General features: G+C 37.6%; 1 protein-coding gene across 1 annotated transcript in view; it reads right to left on the bottom strand.

Annotated features, from left to right (window-relative positions):
• MYOM2 (myomesin 2) overlaps positions 1–18,568 on the bottom strand; it is a 72,923-nt gene that overhangs the window by 11,537 nt on the left and 42,818 nt on the right. Inside the window, exons 19-29 of the mRNA XM_088150226.1 lie at positions 15,943–16,121; positions 14,851–14,965; positions 13,704–13,860; positions 13,503–13,609; positions 12,121–12,165; positions 11,535–11,671; positions 7,943–8,087; positions 7,779–7,838; positions 5,794–5,861; positions 4,559–4,672; positions 2,905–2,992 (exon numbers count right to left, since the gene is read on the bottom strand). Coding sequence (XP_088006352.1) covers positions 2,905–2,992; positions 4,559–4,672; positions 5,794–5,861; positions 7,779–7,838; positions 7,943–8,087; positions 11,535–11,671; positions 12,121–12,165; positions 13,503–13,609; positions 13,704–13,860; positions 14,851–14,965; positions 15,943–16,121 — 1,215 coding nt within the window. The remainder of the gene's footprint in view (positions 1–2,904; positions 2,993–4,558; positions 4,673–5,793; positions 5,862–7,778; positions 7,839–7,942; positions 8,088–11,534; positions 11,672–12,120; positions 12,166–13,502; positions 13,610–13,703; positions 13,861–14,850; positions 14,966–15,942; positions 16,122–18,568) is intronic.

Genomic DNA, 18,568 nt, shown 5'->3' with positions numbered 1-18,568 from the left:
TGGACTGCAGAAGGAACACAACATTTGGAAGCCAACTAGCAATGACAAAAGTAAAACAATCTTAGGAGGAGCACTAACTGGACATTGTCAGAGAACAATATCTAGAAGGCAACTGCCGCCTCAAAGTACAGAGGCCTAAAGTGACTTTTGCTCATGAGCACAGCCCTCTCATAAAGTAAAGGGTTCTGGAGAGTATCTCTCTTTTTTTTTTTTTTACTCTGCACGTATAAAGTTGGCAGTGCAACCGGGACAACAGCTGTGAGTTTTAATTACTACTGTTAATACCGTTGCTGCTGAGGCTTTCATTAAGTGGGAAATACTAGCCCAAACAACGGCAGGACAATTTATCTCAAAAAGAATAGAGCTGCCATTTCGAAATGTGGAACAGTTTGGAAATAAGTGAAACTTTCTGATGGACATTTTTCTACTGTTTGAAATCAATATATAATCTCAAAGGTATGAAAGTTCATGACTGTAAAGGTGTATTCACACACCTCGTTTTCTGGGATACCTCCTGGGGGCACTTAGTATAATTTCTTCCAATTATACTTCCCCCATCCTGTTTTCTCCAAAGTTTGTCACTGTGCAAAGAACCACAGGGCTGGAACCTCATTAGGTGGCAGATGTCACCATACCCTCAGGAGAGTTTAGACATCAGCAACAGAAGGGAGAGATTGGGATTTGTAATTGACCTTTCAGCCAACTCATTGATGAGTAAGCTTCTTTGTGGCTGTGAACCTATCAAGAGCCAGAGTAAAGCACTGTAGGATGACAAATGTCAAATGGTTTATCCTTCCACAGACACTCCTCCTTCCAGAAAAGGTGGCTATGGTGGGTGTTGGGCTGTAACTGTCCTGTAGAACAAACTGATGCTGCTGATAAGGTTTCTTCCATATAAAATTGCTGTCAAGTAGAAACCTATGAAAAATATTTTTGCATGGTACTCCCTTCTTGCCTGCATTGTTACTTCGTGCCACATACTGAACTCTGAATCTGGATTAACCAATCCAATTCCTGGGTTCCCATGCCATGCTCTGTCCAATAAACCACTCTACAGTTTCATGCGACAGCCTGGTTCACACAATAATGTAAGACAATGGCTGAATCTCCTCAATTCATGAATTACAAATAACTTGTTCTGTTTTAGCCTAGCTTAGCTTAGCCTATGTGTATCAACAGACACCACACAAATGCCACAAATGTTGTAAAGTATTGTCATGAGGTTGCCACAAGTGGTGGTGCTGCCCAACTCTAGCCTTTATCAATTGTTGCCCTCAGGACATGTTGGGAATAAATGTAGCCATAAGACCCTGTTAGCTATGAATTCAGGGAGTTCCAGGCCCCAACATATCTGAAAGGTGCCAAGCTTTTCTAAAGCTTGTATTTTTGTAGATTCTTCATGGGATTTAGAGGCATCAGAACACAGGCTCTAACTCTTGTGAGGTGCCCATATAAGTACAACCACAACAGATGGAGAGCTGTGGTACCATGTTAGGGGACCATTATGGAGAATGTGGGATTAGCAAATATGCTACTTTTCTTCCCTCCTGAATTGTGGAAGGATTGCCAAAGGGTTTGTGTGATTGCAGTATTAGGCATGTGGACACACAAGTGTCGGCAATTCTACGTGGCACCCAGAGGAAGGAGACAAAATGCAAACCAAGGTCAGGATAATGCTCAACCAAGTTCTACTGGATTTCTAGCCAGTGGTGTCTGCAGGAGGGGGGTCAAAAAGGTCAAGATAATGGTCATAGGAGCATGATCAAAGCCCCACCCCTTTTATATACCTGCAATGTCAACACTTGTAGTAAAAGGGCAAGACTTCTATCATACTGCTGCAACTGTCAGCTTGACTTTTTTTAATCCCCCCAGGGACTGACTCCCAATTGTTTAACAATGATTGACACCCCTCCTGTCCTAAATTACAGTGCTGAAATGAAAAATGCTTAAGGGTTCCTAGGAACAGATTTTTATTAGAAAAGATTGTGAACTCTGTTCAAATATGGCACTGAAAGAGCAGAATTCTAGATACATCATTTTAAAAAATAGAAGTATTTTTCTCTGGCACCAAATACTACCTCAGAGCCTACAGTTCTCTCTCTCTCTCTCTCTCTCTCTCTCTCTCTCTCTCTCACTCACTCACTCACACACACACATTCACACAAAGTATCATGACAACAGCTGCTGAAGCAGCATAGTTTTTCATAATTATGAGAAATTTGTGAACAACTGCATTATAATCCCTAAAACTGGCTTCAATATGTTTTGAAAGAGAGAGAGAGAGACTAGATAGGCAGACACGGAGAACATTCCCATTCACAACGTCCCTCAAAATTGTGGCGGGGAGGGGGAGAGGGAGAGAGAGAGAGAGAAATGCTGATCTCACAGCTCTGAGCTCTGCCCTTTTGCCCTCTGGAGTTCTTAGCACTCCCCAAAATGTTAAGCATTGCCCTAGCCACCAAAAGGTTGTGCCCTTCTGCTGTGCTTGGTAAATCTCCTTTCTCCATCAAAAGTCAAAATCCAAAGGCTGCCACCTTTACTTTTAAAGGATGTGTACATTCTTGATAGTCTGAGAAAAAGTTCTATGAGGCAATGAGAAATATTTTGTGGGACCTGTCTACACTGGATGCAGAATAGAGGAATATTCACACTCCATACTTTAAGACAAAGGAAAATACTTCTTCATTCCTGCAGTCTTCTTCTGACCCTTTCTGCTGCAGAAGAAGAAAACTAGAGTTCTCCAACATAACCAGTATGGCCAGTGGAAAAAGATTTGTGGCAATGGCATTCAAAATATCTGGAGGGCAACTAGATGGCCACTTCTAATCAACCATAGCTAAGGAAACACTTTCCCATGATTTGAGATAATTATTAACCATTCACTTGTTCAAAATGTAGCATTACCTTTCTCTGATACATCAAGGACAGAAATATCATGGCCTCTGTCATCTGACAGTGTTGCCTTATATTCACCCCGGTCCTTTTTGGACAGCTAGAAGTAAAATATGGTAACATTATTATGACATGAAAATTAATGAAAGCCTTTTACAGACATGCTAAATTTCCTCTATCAGAAAGTAAATTTATTTTGAAGTTTGCCTGAGCCCCAGTGTGGGCATAGCAAGTTGAGGCAATGATTGTATTCATACTTTGACACCTTCAGCTTAAAATGAACTAAGCTGTCTATCACACTTTTTAATTCAGAAGACATCCTAAATGAGCATAATCTATATAAATCACAAATGGCTCGATAAAGCTCAGGGAATTACTCATTTTGACAGAAAGGCAATCGGGTATTAAATGCTTATACAGAAGCATTTCTGAACATGTCTTCTCAGTTTCTGTTTACATCCATTATTATCCATTTTCATCTAAAACAGAAGAAATTATCTAACAATTGCCACCTTTTAAATGAAGTAGAGAATCCATCCACATAAGCATAGTTGCTTGGAAGCTTTGAAATCAACAAGACTTTTCTCAATAAATTTAGGGCATAATCCAGTAAATACTTTTAATCCCACTAATTTCAGTACCAACTTGAGTATAATCTTTATTTTCCCAGTGAAATCAATTGATAACGCATGTGACTTGATTAGATCACAACCATAATTAGGACTGATCAGAGAATGCATGAACAACTTTCTTTTTCTTTCTTTCTTTCTTTCTTTCTTTCTTTCTTTCTTTCTTTCTTTCTTTCTTTCTTTCTTTCTTCTTTCATCAAAATGTCAAATGTTTCAAATGAGGTCATTCAAACAAGGCAGTGTTGTCTAGGAGTTACAACATATAGTAATCAAAAGAAACGGCACATATTGAACAAAAAGAGAATTCTAAAAGTTTGGGAATATCTGGAGATCTGCTAAATAGGATAAAGATCTTATTTTGTTCTGTTAGCTATACCTTTCTGATAAAGAGAAAGCTAAAAGTCAATGAAAGTATAGTTGTAAAAATTGGTTAAAGTTAAAAGGAAACCATAAAGCAAATAAAAATGTTTTTGCACCACTGAAGAAAGAGTATCACAAAATAAAGCTAAACAACAGCTAAGCCTGGAGACAGATTTTCAGAGAGTTGAAAGAGGTGTCACACAGCTCTTTTGCCTCTTTTAAATAGGCTTTCAGAATGTTTGTTGTTTCAAAAAGGCAGGCAAACATTTTGACACTATTAAAACATGGTTCTCCAAGGCTGGTTGGTGCATCATTGTAACTAAACGTCAACTTTGGTAAATCCATCCATTCTCTAGCTGCATTGAGGGCAACATCTTTATCCATAGGTAGGTGGGGAAGGCTGTCCATGTGTTTACATATCAGTCTTCACTATGAAGGCTTTTAAATTCCAGAAATCTGTTTTGTTAATAACTTTAAAAAAGTGTTGTATACAGATGGCTGGCCTTCATTTAAAAATATAATCTGTGAATGCAGTTCAGTGGGAACAGGAAATACTGAATATCAGTAAGGATGGAACTTCTACGTTTCCAAACTATCCAGGAAGTACAACTCTATGATTTTGAGCTACCCAGAGGCGCAATTAAGTCTTTTTCCTTTAGCCCTCCATTGTACCATACCTTTGGAATAGTCAGGCAACAAATGCCTTTCTGCAGGTCAGGTGGCTCTTTAACATCCACTCCAGCTTCATTTCTGTACCACCGGAAAGCAGTCTCCTTCTTTGTATTTGCCACCTGAATAATGACACCAGTAAAAACAATGAAAAACTCCATCCCAAGAGACCCAGATAGTTCTCTGTGACTTGTGTCCTTCGTCAGTCAAAAGAAAGCCTATATTTTTCCCATGTTGATGTTTTTATTTTAAAAATTGCATTCCTACACAGATGTGTAGATGTGCATGGAATTGTTTCTCTCAAAAAACAAAAGCCACGCCCTTGTTGAGGTATGCTTTATGCAATCTTTATTTTAAAAATCAAAATTCCTGCCTCTCTGCATAGATGTACTGTATCTGTGGCTACCAGACTTAAAAAAAAGAATGCTTGAATCAGCAGGTGAGTTCTTGCTTCTCCCCAACTACAGTACTGTTGTGTGGCTTATGTTAGTAACACAAATAGTAAGATACACATGATTTTTCAAGGATCACCTGCTTGTTCCACAATTACAGTTCAATCCATTGATATGTGTACTTGATTGTGTTATAAAGGCAATGGATATTGTTTTTTATTGATTAACGTAGCTCTGTGAGCAACAGTTTTGTTCACAATATAGATATGAACATGGGTCTGAGACTAACTATTGCCAAACAGACGGTGGGAAAGAGACAGAAAGCAAAGCACCCCCAATTCTGATAATTAAAGGAGGAGTAAGGAAAACCTGTGCCTTATAAACTTTAAAATAAATATAGAAGCCAAGTAAGTCTCTTGGTTAATTCAAATAATATACCTTTCAAAGGGTTTAAAGTATTACAGTATATATATATAGTATATATAATATTGCATACTTTCAAGAGATATTTAGCATTAAATACAGACAGAATTAACATTTTGGAGCTGCAATCTGGTATAATTTTTTTCCATTATTCCATTGTACTTAATGGGACTTGGGTTCTGAGATAATATGCACACGATTGTACTGCAAATATATTTAAGCTTGACTAGCACAAGCTCACCATGGATTTTACTTCGTTTGACTGTTACTTTGCTTTGTGGTTTCTGCAAAACAGCTCCAAAATACAAAACGTTTCATAAATAGAGAGCATACCTTTGTTTTAAATTCACACTCTTATTGCAAGAAATGACATTTGTGCCCCTTTGGAAAGTCATTTTGTGAAAAAGCATCCAAAAATAATTGTTCACCTTACATAGCAGCAGGACTTCACATTCATCAGAAACTTTCCAGTGCAATTGCTCCTGAAAATGAGGACCTAGGAGAAAAAAATGATAGGCATGCCATATTTAGATCTTCCATCATTTCAGAAAATTAATAAATATGATGGGAAAAATAAAACTGGAAAGAGATGGTTCATTAAGTGATTAAACCTAATTTGTCCTTCCAGTCAGTGAATGAGGAGTCAGGTAAGGAAAGCTACATATTAAATGAAAGGAATCCTTGGATTTGTGGGCAGAGAAAGTATGTAGGACTGGTTCATATTTTCAGTGAAGATAAATACTGTATGTGTTTGAGAGAAGTTTGCTTTCTGTAAATAATGACTTAGGAAGAGCACACCCAGATTCATTACTCCAATATCAAAAAGGAGATGTTAAAATTGCAGTCCCACAACCAAAGTGCCTTTCAGTAACTGGGTACATTGAGTAGGAAGTCATCATATACTGAATACTCATTTATCAACTTTTAGAGGCTCCTACAGCGATGAAGGCACCACAGTTCAGCATGAAAAAGAAGACAGCTCAGTATATGAATATTGGCCTTCTCTCTTTCCTAAACACATTCTAAACTCACTCAAGTTAGCCCTGAACTATGAGCTGAGGCAGTGCTGGGTGTCCTTTGTATCCCAGAAAGTCCCTCTGGCAGGATCCCAAGAATCATGAACCTGGATTCACTGTATTATTTTCCCCTAGATTTGGGATGCCTGCGTTATTGCAGGTGTGTGTATCATAATGCTGAATGCCAGAAACCCTGGGTAGTTTCCAGAGATTCTGTTAGAGCAGAATCAGAACTACTGGGACATTTCTGAGAGCTCCTGGTGTCTAGGATGGCACAGGAGATAAACCACAGGTCACAGGGGAAATAAAAGAGGCACCTTATTATTGACATACAACAACAGAATAAAATGTATAGGTGGATGTTCATGGTAAGTTTTGGAATGGGAATAATATAAAGCAGATGAGCAAACTCTGAAGTCCCAGGATCACATGGAACCCCAGAAGCCCTCAACTACCTTTCAATGTTGGATTGTTAATAGTTTGTCATTTTTTGTGTGAAAGACCAGGACAATTAATGAACACAGGACTAGAGAATAATCATATGAATTATAAAGCTTAATGAAATCAGAAAGAGTTCTATTTCGGTCCCCTCCAGCAGTTTCTATATATTGCTCAAAGGCCAAAGACAATCCTCATTCTGGGGAAAAAATGCACAATCCTGGATTAAATTATGCCAATTTATCATTCATGTTTACAAAATATCCATGGATAGAATATTGGCTTTTTAGTACAAAACTACACAAAATGTAAGTAGGCATAAAATACAAATACATTTAAGATAGATAGATAGATAGATAGATAGATAGATAGATAGATAGATAGATAGATAGATCGATCTTCAAAATATAGGGAAAACTAAATGCATGTGAGACAAGTAAACAGAGAAATAGAGAGAGTCCAAATATTATTTTTTGCTTCATTGAAGAAATGCTGATTTGGAATTACATTTTCTGTATTCTGCATGAAGCTCCTGTATTACTTTTTAGGTTTTGTCTTCCAAAAAAATGTTTGAAAACACATCATAACCCAATATTATTGTCACTAGACTGCTTGCCTTAAGATAACAATGGCAAATGCTTGGGGTGAGGCAGGGGGACAATGAATTTATTTACTGTAGCAAGGACATATGTCAGAAATTAATCATAAGGAATATAAAATTGACAAAAGAGTATAATCCAACCAAGTTAAATCCAGCACATGGGCCATTGTTGTTGTTGTTACTGTTGTTTTGTTTTTGTTTTTGTGGACCTGATTGTGCAAAGCATTGATTATTCTAAAGTTTTGTGTAAACTTCACTAATGCCAGCGTGAATTAAATATATGTATTATTTTTACAGAATGTTCTTGCCAGCAAAGAAAGAAAAAAGAAAAACCCTTCCCCAGTTGTTCCCATTTTACCTTGTTTCCTCAGGAATTCCTTTCTCCGCACCTCGGCCTCAGCCAAAAAAGCCTTAAAAGCTGAAAAGAACACAAGAGGAAGTTTAAATGGCTCGATCGGATATTCATAAAGATATAAAACTTGTTATCAATGCTGTCCAGGGCAAAACATTCAGGCATCTTACCATCATCAATGAGAACTAAAGAAGACTGACTCTTGGCTTTTCCATCTTGAAGCTGAACGGTGTAGGTGCCTTCATTTTCACTAGTGAAGTGGTCCATAGTCATCTCAACAACACCAGTTGCATGGTTACACTTAATCCTGTGTGTCTGGAAACCAGAAAGAGCAAACACGGTCTCGAGTATAGTGATGGCTACAGCTGAGAATTGTCACAGAATGAAACATGCTGGCGGAGTGACTGAAATTTTGGAGGCAAAATTAAGTGGGAATTACAACAACCTTAATCTGTGTTAAGGAGTAGACAGGGTTTAAGAAACTGTTCGTAAAATTGTTTCCTCTCCAAAAAAAAAAAAAAGCAGATTTACTTATCAGGCTTTCCTCTTCACTATCTCTATGTATTTCTTGTTTAGACAGAAGAGAATCAAGGCTTGCTTCAAATGGCTATCACCATTTTACAATGCCCCAGACTCCATTTTAGATACTTGCACAGCAGGAAACTGATTTGTGCATATGTTGTACATCCTTTGTTTAATCTTATGTATGTGAAAAACAATCATAGCTTTGCTGATCCATGGGGGAAGAAATCCATGACTAGATTAAGGCCACATATAATTATTCCCAGGTAGGACATAAAGGAAATCTGTAAGGAATCCTGCTGGGAACAAATGTGGGTTTCTTACTTTTAGTGAATCTGTGATAGGGTAAATGCTACCAAAATCAAAACTGAATATTCAGGTGAGGTTGCAGAACAGAAGCAGCCTATTACTCTCAGTGCCTGGACCAAATCTGCTGTTACTAGAAAGAAAAAGCTGGGAATCCTACCAAACTCCTGGATTTTGAAAAGCTATTCTCTTCCTAAATTGATACAGAAAGCAGAAATCTTAACCAGGAATGTTCATGGGGAGGGGTCACCAAGTCAAAATGGTGGGTGCAACTAGGTAATCAAAGTTCCACCCCTTTTTAACATACACTGCAAATTTCACATGGATGCAAAAAGAGGTGGGGCTACCATGGCTTGGTCACATCCATCATTTTGACATCATTGACCACCTTCTGTTGGAGCCTCTAACCTTAACTATACCCTTTCTACACAGGGATGGGGAAAGTCTGGACCGCTAGGTATGGCTAGGTTATAATTCCCAGTAGCCCTTGGTGGATCAGCCAGTGAAGGAGAATGCTGGGAGGTGTAGTTCAACAAGCTATGGAGACCCACAGGTTCCCTGCCTTAGCCAAAAAGAAACAACTATTGTTCATGTGATGTTAGCATATATTTCCTCCTCTATTTTTTAGCCACAGGGCATGAGATGAAAACTGCCAACTAGAGAAATTAATAAAATTCATCTTCTTTTAATGTTACATTATTTATTTTTAAAAAAATATTTCAAAAGAAAAGCAAAAGAAACATGTCCCTATTAGGGTCTTGTTGGAAATTACCTATTTTTGTCCAACACCAAGAAGAAAACTATATTCTTTCAATGATCAGCGGCTGTCTGTAAGCAGGCTTTAGTATATAATTAGGTTTCTGGCCATTGCCATTATGCAGTGAGATGAAGTTCAATGGTTTTATGGCAGCCATAAATACAAGCTTTTATGTGAATTTCTACAAAAAATATAATCAATCTCCAAATGCAAATGTCTCCTATGTTTTGCTAATTAAAGAGGTAAAATAATATATGGTACTTTTTTAAAAAACGCAGTGGCTCTGATGCCAAAGCTTTTATAGCATTATTAAAAATATAGAAGTCAGAAAAGGAGAGGAAGATTGAGAGATTATTCACATTGAAAATGCAGACAACAACCACTCAACCACTACTGTCAGTCAGGATTAGGACTCCACTAAGGGTATGAAAAGTAAGCAAGTGACAATTTTCTAATGGAGAATGTTTCCTGTTTAGACCTGTCTGTATATAATAGAACAGTGAAATGAAATGAAAGGATATTTTATAAGACCTGGAAAGCTTTTCATGTAACTAGCATTATAAAACCTCTTCAGCAAAAAAAAAAAAAAAGGAGGAAATGTATGTGCATTTTTAAATATATTGGTGCTACTATGACTACTACAATATGTGTATTTAATTCCAGGCATTCATTGGATGGACCCATCTAGGAAGCTGTACTAAGCTGACCCTGGCTGAACAGAAGTTAAGCAACATCAGATGGAGAGAGCTCTAAACTAAACTGAGAATTTTGGGCAAAATGTCTCAAAAGAAAGTAGTGGCAAGCCCTTTTCATATTGTGGACAAGAAAACTACATGACTATGTCCCCAAAGTCATCAGGAGTGGAGACCTTATTTAGGTTGAAATGAGGACTAAGTTTCAAAAATTTGGAATCTGCATTATAGTCTAAAAAATGGGAGGAGGAATTAAAGGGAAATGACCTTGGAGCTTATCCTATAAAACTTAGAGGGAAGCAGAACAACTTGCCACTTGTAGTAGAAGAAGCAGGAGCTACTTCTTCTATAACACAATGAAGAACTGGAGGGAGCAAATGAGGACACCCGAAGCAAGACTGTCCTCTCTTTGTTAAAACAGTGATTCATGCTTTAACAGTACTGCTTTGCACACAATTATCCATAGGGGCGGCCCTTGGAAGGCAATAAAGGAAACCTATACAATATAGGTACGGATACATCATGGACTAATGTGATTGCCCTCCATGTTTAACATTTCAGGCTGCCCACTGCAGAAGGTATGTCATAGGCGATCAGTAAAGAAAAGTTGCTAGATGACACGAAGGATAGAAAAACAAAGCTGTATGCAAACACTCAACCTCTCTATTAGCCGATTCCCACCAAGCAGGTTCAGCATCAGTATCTGATCTTTTCAGGTACGATCCAGATTCCTGGTGTCCTACCTAGTGTCCATATTTAAAGCATGTCCTCCCAACACTCCAACAAGAAATGATTATTTTCCCACATGTTCTCAAGGCACATTACCTTGGGGCATTATGGGAAAGGTTATGTCAGAATACTCTTGCTGTCTGCCTCTGCTATACATTCACCAAAATGAAGAAAAGTCCTATCAAGCCTTTCTACAGAGGTTCTTTGATAAGGTTTTGTCTTGCCTGTGCAACCTATACACAACTGATGCTACTTCCCATTCCTAACTAACCATCAACATTATGCTTTGTAGTAATACTTCCTCTATCCTGACATTACTGTAAGGTATTTCTCTTATTAACAGTTTGTACTTGATATCTGAAAGCCATCCCTGGGGCAATCCACCACCCTTCAATGCCCAATTGATCAGATGCCTGGCAAAGTCCTTCCTTTTCCAAAAGGCATTTAATCTTTCATAAATTTAGTCAAGTTTTTTTATGCTACCATTTAAAATATCTTAAAATCTTTTTTTAAATCTTTTTTTAAATCTTATTTTTAAAAAATATTTTCTTTGTTCCATTATATTGTTGTCACCTGCTCTAAAGATATTTGCCAGTTAGGTGGGAAATTAATTAATTAAATTGTAAACAGTTCTGTAAAGCCATGCCCACTGTCTGCATTTCACATACTATGTACAATAAAAGATTGCATTCTTTCCTGACTAAATTGGAATACTTCTGCAAACTTTGCTTTACATCATCCAAATTACATACTTACATCACTGTTGACAACTTCACTATCATTGATTACAAATCTATAGCTGGCCTGGGGTGAAATGCTCTCAGCCTGAAGCCAGAAACGGACTGCTCCTTTGTCCAAAATCTCATAGGCTAATTCAGACTTCAGAGGGATTGCTGGAAGAAAATAGCATATATAAAGCAATGCCATGAAGATATTTCCAAAAGCTAAGTGCCAATCGCTTGGTGCTTCTGAAAATCTTGACCAACACACAACAGAAATATAAGGAAAAATTTAAAACTTTTCCGGTGTATTTTCACAGGTATGTATTAAAGAAAGTTCTGCATGAGTAAGGACACAAACGTCAGGTGTATTTATCATACTATTTACAGCTCTTAAATACATAATCCAGCAAATATTAGATATATTCAAGCTGAATCCATCCATCCAAATACATTTGCAATGGTGAGAAAGATCTCTCTTAAATAGAAATTAATATTTGCATTTAATTAATAAAGGATAAGCAAGCTGTTCTACTAAAGTGGTTTTCATTGCTTTACTCCAATCACTGTATACAAATGCATTCCTTCTGGGACTTCACATTAGATTCAGACATCCTACTTACTTGGATTCTTGATTTCACGGCTTAGTGTCATCAAACGTTCAAGCTCTGAAATGAAGAACAAGTTTTAACCTATTGTTTTAATCTATGTTGATTATCAAAACAAACATTAATATGACTGCATGAGTCCATCAAGTACCAATAAACTTTAGTTCAATAAAGGAACAAAAGTCTGAAAATTCAAGTCTTGAAAAACAGGAGGTAAGAAGAGACAAAGTTTGGATTCTGGTATCATGATAAATCTTGATCCTATGATGGGATCAAGTCTGGATGATAAACCATCCTGTGATGGGATCAAGCCTAGCTGCACCCCCAGTTTGTGCACTTCCCATGTCTTCTCCTTGGATAAAACTTGAAGGAGGCTCCCACTACCTTTACAGATTAATTTCAATTTGTTGTGTCAACCAACCACCAAATGCTTAATTTTAACTGTGGTCTAATGGAAACAAGCTTACATTCAACCATTGCTTTCAAAAGTGGATCATTTAAAGCAACTATAGTTGATGCTGGTTATAGCTTTAAAAATGAAGTAAGAATTTCTGAACTTCTCATCATGCTAAATTATAGTTTATCGTAATAGTCAAATGCAGCAAAAAAAGTTTAAAATAATGACCCGCATCTAATTATAAAGAAATCCACTGAAATGTAAATATGAGGTAAAATATTCAAAGGTTCAATAATCTCATCTATATCTTGTTTTATCTGCCAACATAATTCCGTAGTGTATCATTTCAAAAGGGGTCTCATTTCAGCAAAAGCATGAAATCCGGTGGAGAGAAAATGTTTTTAAATGTATATAGTAGCTGTCAGGAAGCTCTCACAGAAATTGTGCAAAGCACTGGAGACCAGGATTAGCCCGACTTAACATATTAGAATTGCTAATAAAGTCTCAGGAAATGGAAGTAATTGCAAGGTCTGCCAATTTTCAAGTAACAAAGAAATGACAAAATTAACTAGTAAAACACTGAAGAAGTGAACAAACATTTTGGTCTCATTTCTAATTATATTAGAAGCAAGTAATTCCTACTCATTTAAAAGTTTTACTCATCTGTAGAAACAGGGAGATATTATACCTCATGAGATAATAAAGTTGGTAAAGTTGGCTTTGAATACAATAAAATCTTGCAGGAATAATCTTAGTGGACTATAACTTTGTGGTTATAACAGGGAAGCTCTGTGGAAGACATTTGATTGTTAAATATAAATAAATACTTATAAAGCAAAAACGCCAATTCTGCAAGCTGAAAATTCCAAATTTTATTTTGTAAATAGTTTCTTCTTCTAAAAAAAGTATTAAATCCTTTCAGGCATAGAAAGAAGAAAATTTGGATAACAGCTTTACTTAAATGTGCAGTTTTAGAAGAAAATACAGATTTTGCTCTTACCTTCTTCATCCATAATGAAACTGGATGAGACACCATCAGTATCACTAGCAGCAACAGAGTAAGTTCCCAAGTCATCTTTGTCAGGTTTTTTAAAAGAGAGTTTAGAGCTAAAATATATATATTTTTTAAAAAGTAACATTAGTGTTTTGCTAAAAGGAACCATATTTTTAAAAACCTCCACAAAGGATCTGAAGAACTTACTGATCTCCAATGGTTTCGATTTTAAACTTATTGGGATCATCTATCTCTTCATGGAATTTACTCCAGGTACAATGAGAAGCATCTGAAGTTTCTTTGCACTCAAAGCCAAGATAAACATTGCCTTCCTCATCCACACCTGCAGTGATCTCCTTTGTACCTATAAGATAGGATTGTGGTTTGAAATATAAGCATGGCGAGAGGTGTTAGTTCTCCCCAAACTTGAGTCCATGAAGGCCTTTGAAGTATTAGCTTAAAGTCCAAACTTTCTCTTAACCGTTTCACATTCCTGCTATAACCTGAAGGAATTCACAGAGAAGAAAGGCAGTTTAATTTCAGAACTCTTACAGGAAAAAAAAAAAAAATAGAACTGTTGAAGCTGGTAATACTTCATCCAGCATATTCACAGAATCAAATGCCAAGGGCAGGCAGGATGTAAAAATGGTGACAGTGCTTGATTCTGTGTACATGTAGTACTTCTAGACTTGTTATCCTCATAACGGCCTGCCATAGCTACCAGCACACTTAACCTGGTGCCCTACAGAGTGGCCCATTATCTCATCATCTGCATTGGTTGAAGAGATTATTGGTGCTACACAATACAGCTTTCTGCGCCTCGCTATGGCTCCTCATCCTTCTGAAGGTATCATCCCCAGCAAATTCCCTCTCTTAATGTGCCCTGTGACAAATGTGAAGGGGAAAATAGGTAATTTTGTGGTTTGAAAAGAACCCACAAATCTCTTGATAAACTGGAAAAAAGGAACTTGAGGTTAAAAGAAAATCTGAAGGGGAGGGGGAGGGTTTTGAATGCTTTGGGATTTCTTATTCCCTGCATATTCAGCCATGTTTTAGATTATAAATTATGGTTGCCAGCTCTTTCTTCTCCGACAGACTCCTCAGCTTTAGGTTCTACATGGAAGCTGGCCATATTATGGTCTTTTCCATGTTGGGAATAGGTGGTTCTACTGAATTTGGCTGTGGGAACATCTGGGTGAGAATGTGGTTCAAATCAATTTTGATATGAACCTATGAACATTTGCAAACTTTAAATGGCTGGAAAAGAATGAAAGATTTTAAAAACTCAGCTTTAGGAGAAAATGAATCTGATGATGTGAGCTCTACAGTTCAGGATCAAAATCCTATTTCTTACCAGGCTTGGCCTGTATCAGGACAGCTTCAGAAACTTCTGACGGCTTGCCTATACCAGCATCATTCACTGGGCGAACTTGAAACACATAGCATTTGCCTTCATGTAGTTCTGTGACCTGAAAGAAGATACACAAGGAAGATTTAATAGGTCATATATCCAGTTGCTGGAATTTAAGAGATAGTGGAAGAGTTTGCTTTGATACTCTCTGTCAAATGCACTTTTGCAAACTTGGAAATCCAAGATCTTCCCTAGTGGTTCTTTATCTTATGCACAAAAGGCAAACTATAACAAGAAAATGCAAACATAATGCTGGTTAACATGGGTTAGGAGAGTGTGTGACAAAGAATGGATAACTGGTAGTCAAGTTTATTGTTTAAAAAAATAACAAATAAAAAGTCAATTGGTGTAGGCTTTCATGGCCGGTATCTGTTGGGCAGTGTTGAACTTCAAAGGTTTAGTGACCATGGTCTAAGCAGCAGATTTCTGGACATTTCATTGGGAACTGTGTCTGGAATCTTCAGAGGCAAAGTGGTCTGCTATGCAAATCAGAAACGTGCCTGGACAAGGACCCAATCAAGACACAGCTGCTCAGATTAACCAACCAGAACCCAGCACAAACAAAGAATCAATCAGGAATCAGAACTCCAGAAATGACCATTCAGAAGTCAGCATGAATACAGGACCAGTCAGGAACCAACACCATCAAAACAACCAATCAGGATCAGGCACAAACAAAGAACCAATCAGAGATGAGTCCTCACCAACCTGCACCAATAGGAAACAGCTCAGCTGAAGGCCAATCAAAAGTTAGATTAGCTGCTTATAAAGACAGGAGCCCAGTTAGTCCCTGCTCAGTTGCCTGTGGTCATAGCTGACCACCTTGCCTCTGAAGATGCCAGCCACAGTTGTCAGCAAAATGTCAAGAAATCTGTTGTCTAGACCATGGTTATTAAACACTGGAGCTCAATACTGCCCAACAAAAAAGTAAAGTATTAACAACATAATTACTTTTAAATATAATAAGCATATTTGTTAAGACTGGCAAAATTTAAAAATTAAACCAAAAATACTGCCAGCAGATCAATATTGTACCTTTAAGTAATGATGTGGTGTTGGTTTTTCATTGAATGTGGTCCATTTTGCTGCTTCTTCCTCTTTGTAGTCGACAAAATATCCAGTAATGGGGCTGTTCCCAATATAAATAGGAGCTTTCCAGAGTATTATAAGGGAGGTGTCTCTGATCTCACTAAATGTAAGATCATAGGGAGGACCTAAAGCAGGTAAAGGATTTTAATAAGGCCTCTTTTCTCCAAAAAGAAGACATGATATTTATGGAGCATTTTGTGACTTTTTATTTTATATATAAATTCTGCAGAAATGGTCTTTCCCCCCTTCATTATTTCCCTGACTACCTAATCATGTTTGCTTTGTGTCATAATTTGATTCCATCCTGGGCTAATAGTGCAGGCAACTAAACGTGTCCTGTTGCTAGCTGCAAAAGACATGGTATGGCTATTCCAGCCTTTCTCAAAGCACTTCCATCCAAAGGCGTTGGGATCACTGCTCAAGAACTAGTAGCCAGCAGAGCTACTAGCTCAGAATTGTGAAAATTATAATCCTAACGTATCTGAAGGACAAGAAGGTAGGGAATGCTGGCAATTACTTTTGTGGGTGTGGTAACAAATGCAAAAAGTGTTGGAAAAAAGTAACATTATATGCAGAAAATATTACTGTCTGGAAACTCTCTACTCCCCGGGCACCTGTCATATTCTAGAAATGAGGCTGAGTGATTGCAGAATAGAAAGCTTCCTAAATGAAAAGTTCCCATAATATTCATGTAACAACTGAGCAAGTCTTAGCTTTCAGCAAAGCAGCAAAGAATTCCACTACATGCTAGCACTCAATCAGAAACATTGAGAAGGTTATTTTTTTTCCTTCTTATTTGGCAATAATTTATCAGTTTATCAAGTGAGATGTATCTTCTCTTACCACTGGATAAAAACTCAAATATTTTCATTCTCTGTTCTTTCCATGATCTAACAGTATGTACAAGCAAAGGCAGGTCAATGAATCTAGTGATTTCAATCTGAGATGAGAGGTATTTTGGAGGGAAATCTGTGAGTTCAAACTACATTACAAGTGTAAGTTTGTGCACAAAAGCCTTCATTTAAGCAGACTAATATTCCAGTGTGTCAAACTATTCTACTGAGTTTGGACTTCTCTTTGCCACTGAATACACGCAAACTTATTAATAGTTATACAGATGTTAATGTTTCCATCAGAATACCATAGAAACCAGGACTCTCCATTTACATTCTGGAAAAGAAGCCACATTCACTTTGTATGTCAGAACGCCTGGTACCAGTCTGCTTTTGTTTTGTTAAAACAGAAAACAGAGGCACTTCCACACACCACCATTTCTACTCACATTCTCTTCATCTACTCTCCTACTGGCCTTGAAAGACTGAGTAGAGGCAGGGAACACCTGTGCTAATCAGCAGTCCCTCCAGTCAACCAATAGTAGAAGGCAAAAACCATAATTCACTTAGTGCCCTACCTCCTAAGCTATGACAACTGCTAGAGGAACCAAAATCCCTTGACTGCTCACTAGCTTCACTCCCAAGTTCTCAGAATATGTATCTGGCCGTTCTGGAGAACGCATGAGCAGTTGATGTAACAAAGAAGCTGCTTGACTATGAAGACCCTGACAGGGTTGCCTGTGCAATCCCACTGAGAGCTCCAGTTCACGTGGCAGGAGACAAGCTAAGACAACAATCCCAGCAAATGGCAACATTTCTTGTTGCCGAGGCCTTGGAGCTCCAGCTTCACAAACTGCTACATGGAAGTTCTGCAATTTGAGCTCTGTGTCACTGCCAAGCTGGAAGAACAATGTTGCTGGAACACCACCATACAAGGCTGATATTGGATTGGCAGAAATGCCAATGTAGAGGGGCCCTTAAAAGGAAGGAAGAAACTGGCACCATCTTTTGAGTCTTTCTGGTTGCAAACCTAATAATTCCAGTGCAGCCAGCTCTCTGCATTAATATTTATATCTGGGTATTAAAATAGCATCCTATTAGAAGAACAAGAACAGATTTGTGCCAATCTTCCTACTTAATTATTCAATCTCTTTTATTCAAATAGTGCAGGACAAAGCAGGTTGTATATAAACCAAACATTTTCTCTGTTCCAGATGCATCCATTAAAGACTAAGGGACTGTTTGAAATTCAGCAGACACCTTGCAAACATGTACAAAGGCAATAATCTATAGGAGAAGGTGAGAGAAAGGACTCTGAAAAGTAAACAATGATTCCTTCCCTATCAGCATGAGAATTGCTGTTTTCTTGATAGCTTCATTCATTTCGGATCAAAAATGTGAGCCTGAAGGCATATTCCCCCAAAACAGAACAAGCAAACATTAAGCATAAATTGCTGTTTGCTTTGCTTAATTATAGACAAGCAAGCAATCCAGAGCTAACTTGAGTTAAACTTGGAAATTATCTAAATTTTACCTTCAACCTTTAAAAAAAAAAAAAGAAGCAGAAAGTGGGGATAATTTTTCTCTTCAAAAACTACATGTCCCATGATCCCTTGGTGTTCTGAACCTTGATACAAAAATTTCTACTCTCCCTGCTCCTATTCCTCATGCTTGAAAGCCAAGTGTGCACTTTGGGGTTTCAAGGACTGGCTCACTGGGTTTGGGGAAGGTAAAGGCAA

Source organism: Python bivittatus, unplaced genomic scaffold (assembly GCF_059951505.1).
Source record: "Python bivittatus isolate LINGU-HERP-01145 unplaced genomic scaffold, Pbiv_v1 ctg000020_np1212, whole genome shotgun sequence".
NCBI classification, from domain to species: domain Eukaryota; kingdom Metazoa; phylum Chordata; class Lepidosauria; order Squamata; family Pythonidae; genus Python; species Python bivittatus.
The sequence above is the reverse complement of the archived record's forward strand: the minus strand, read 5'-3'. Positions and strand labels throughout refer to the sequence as shown.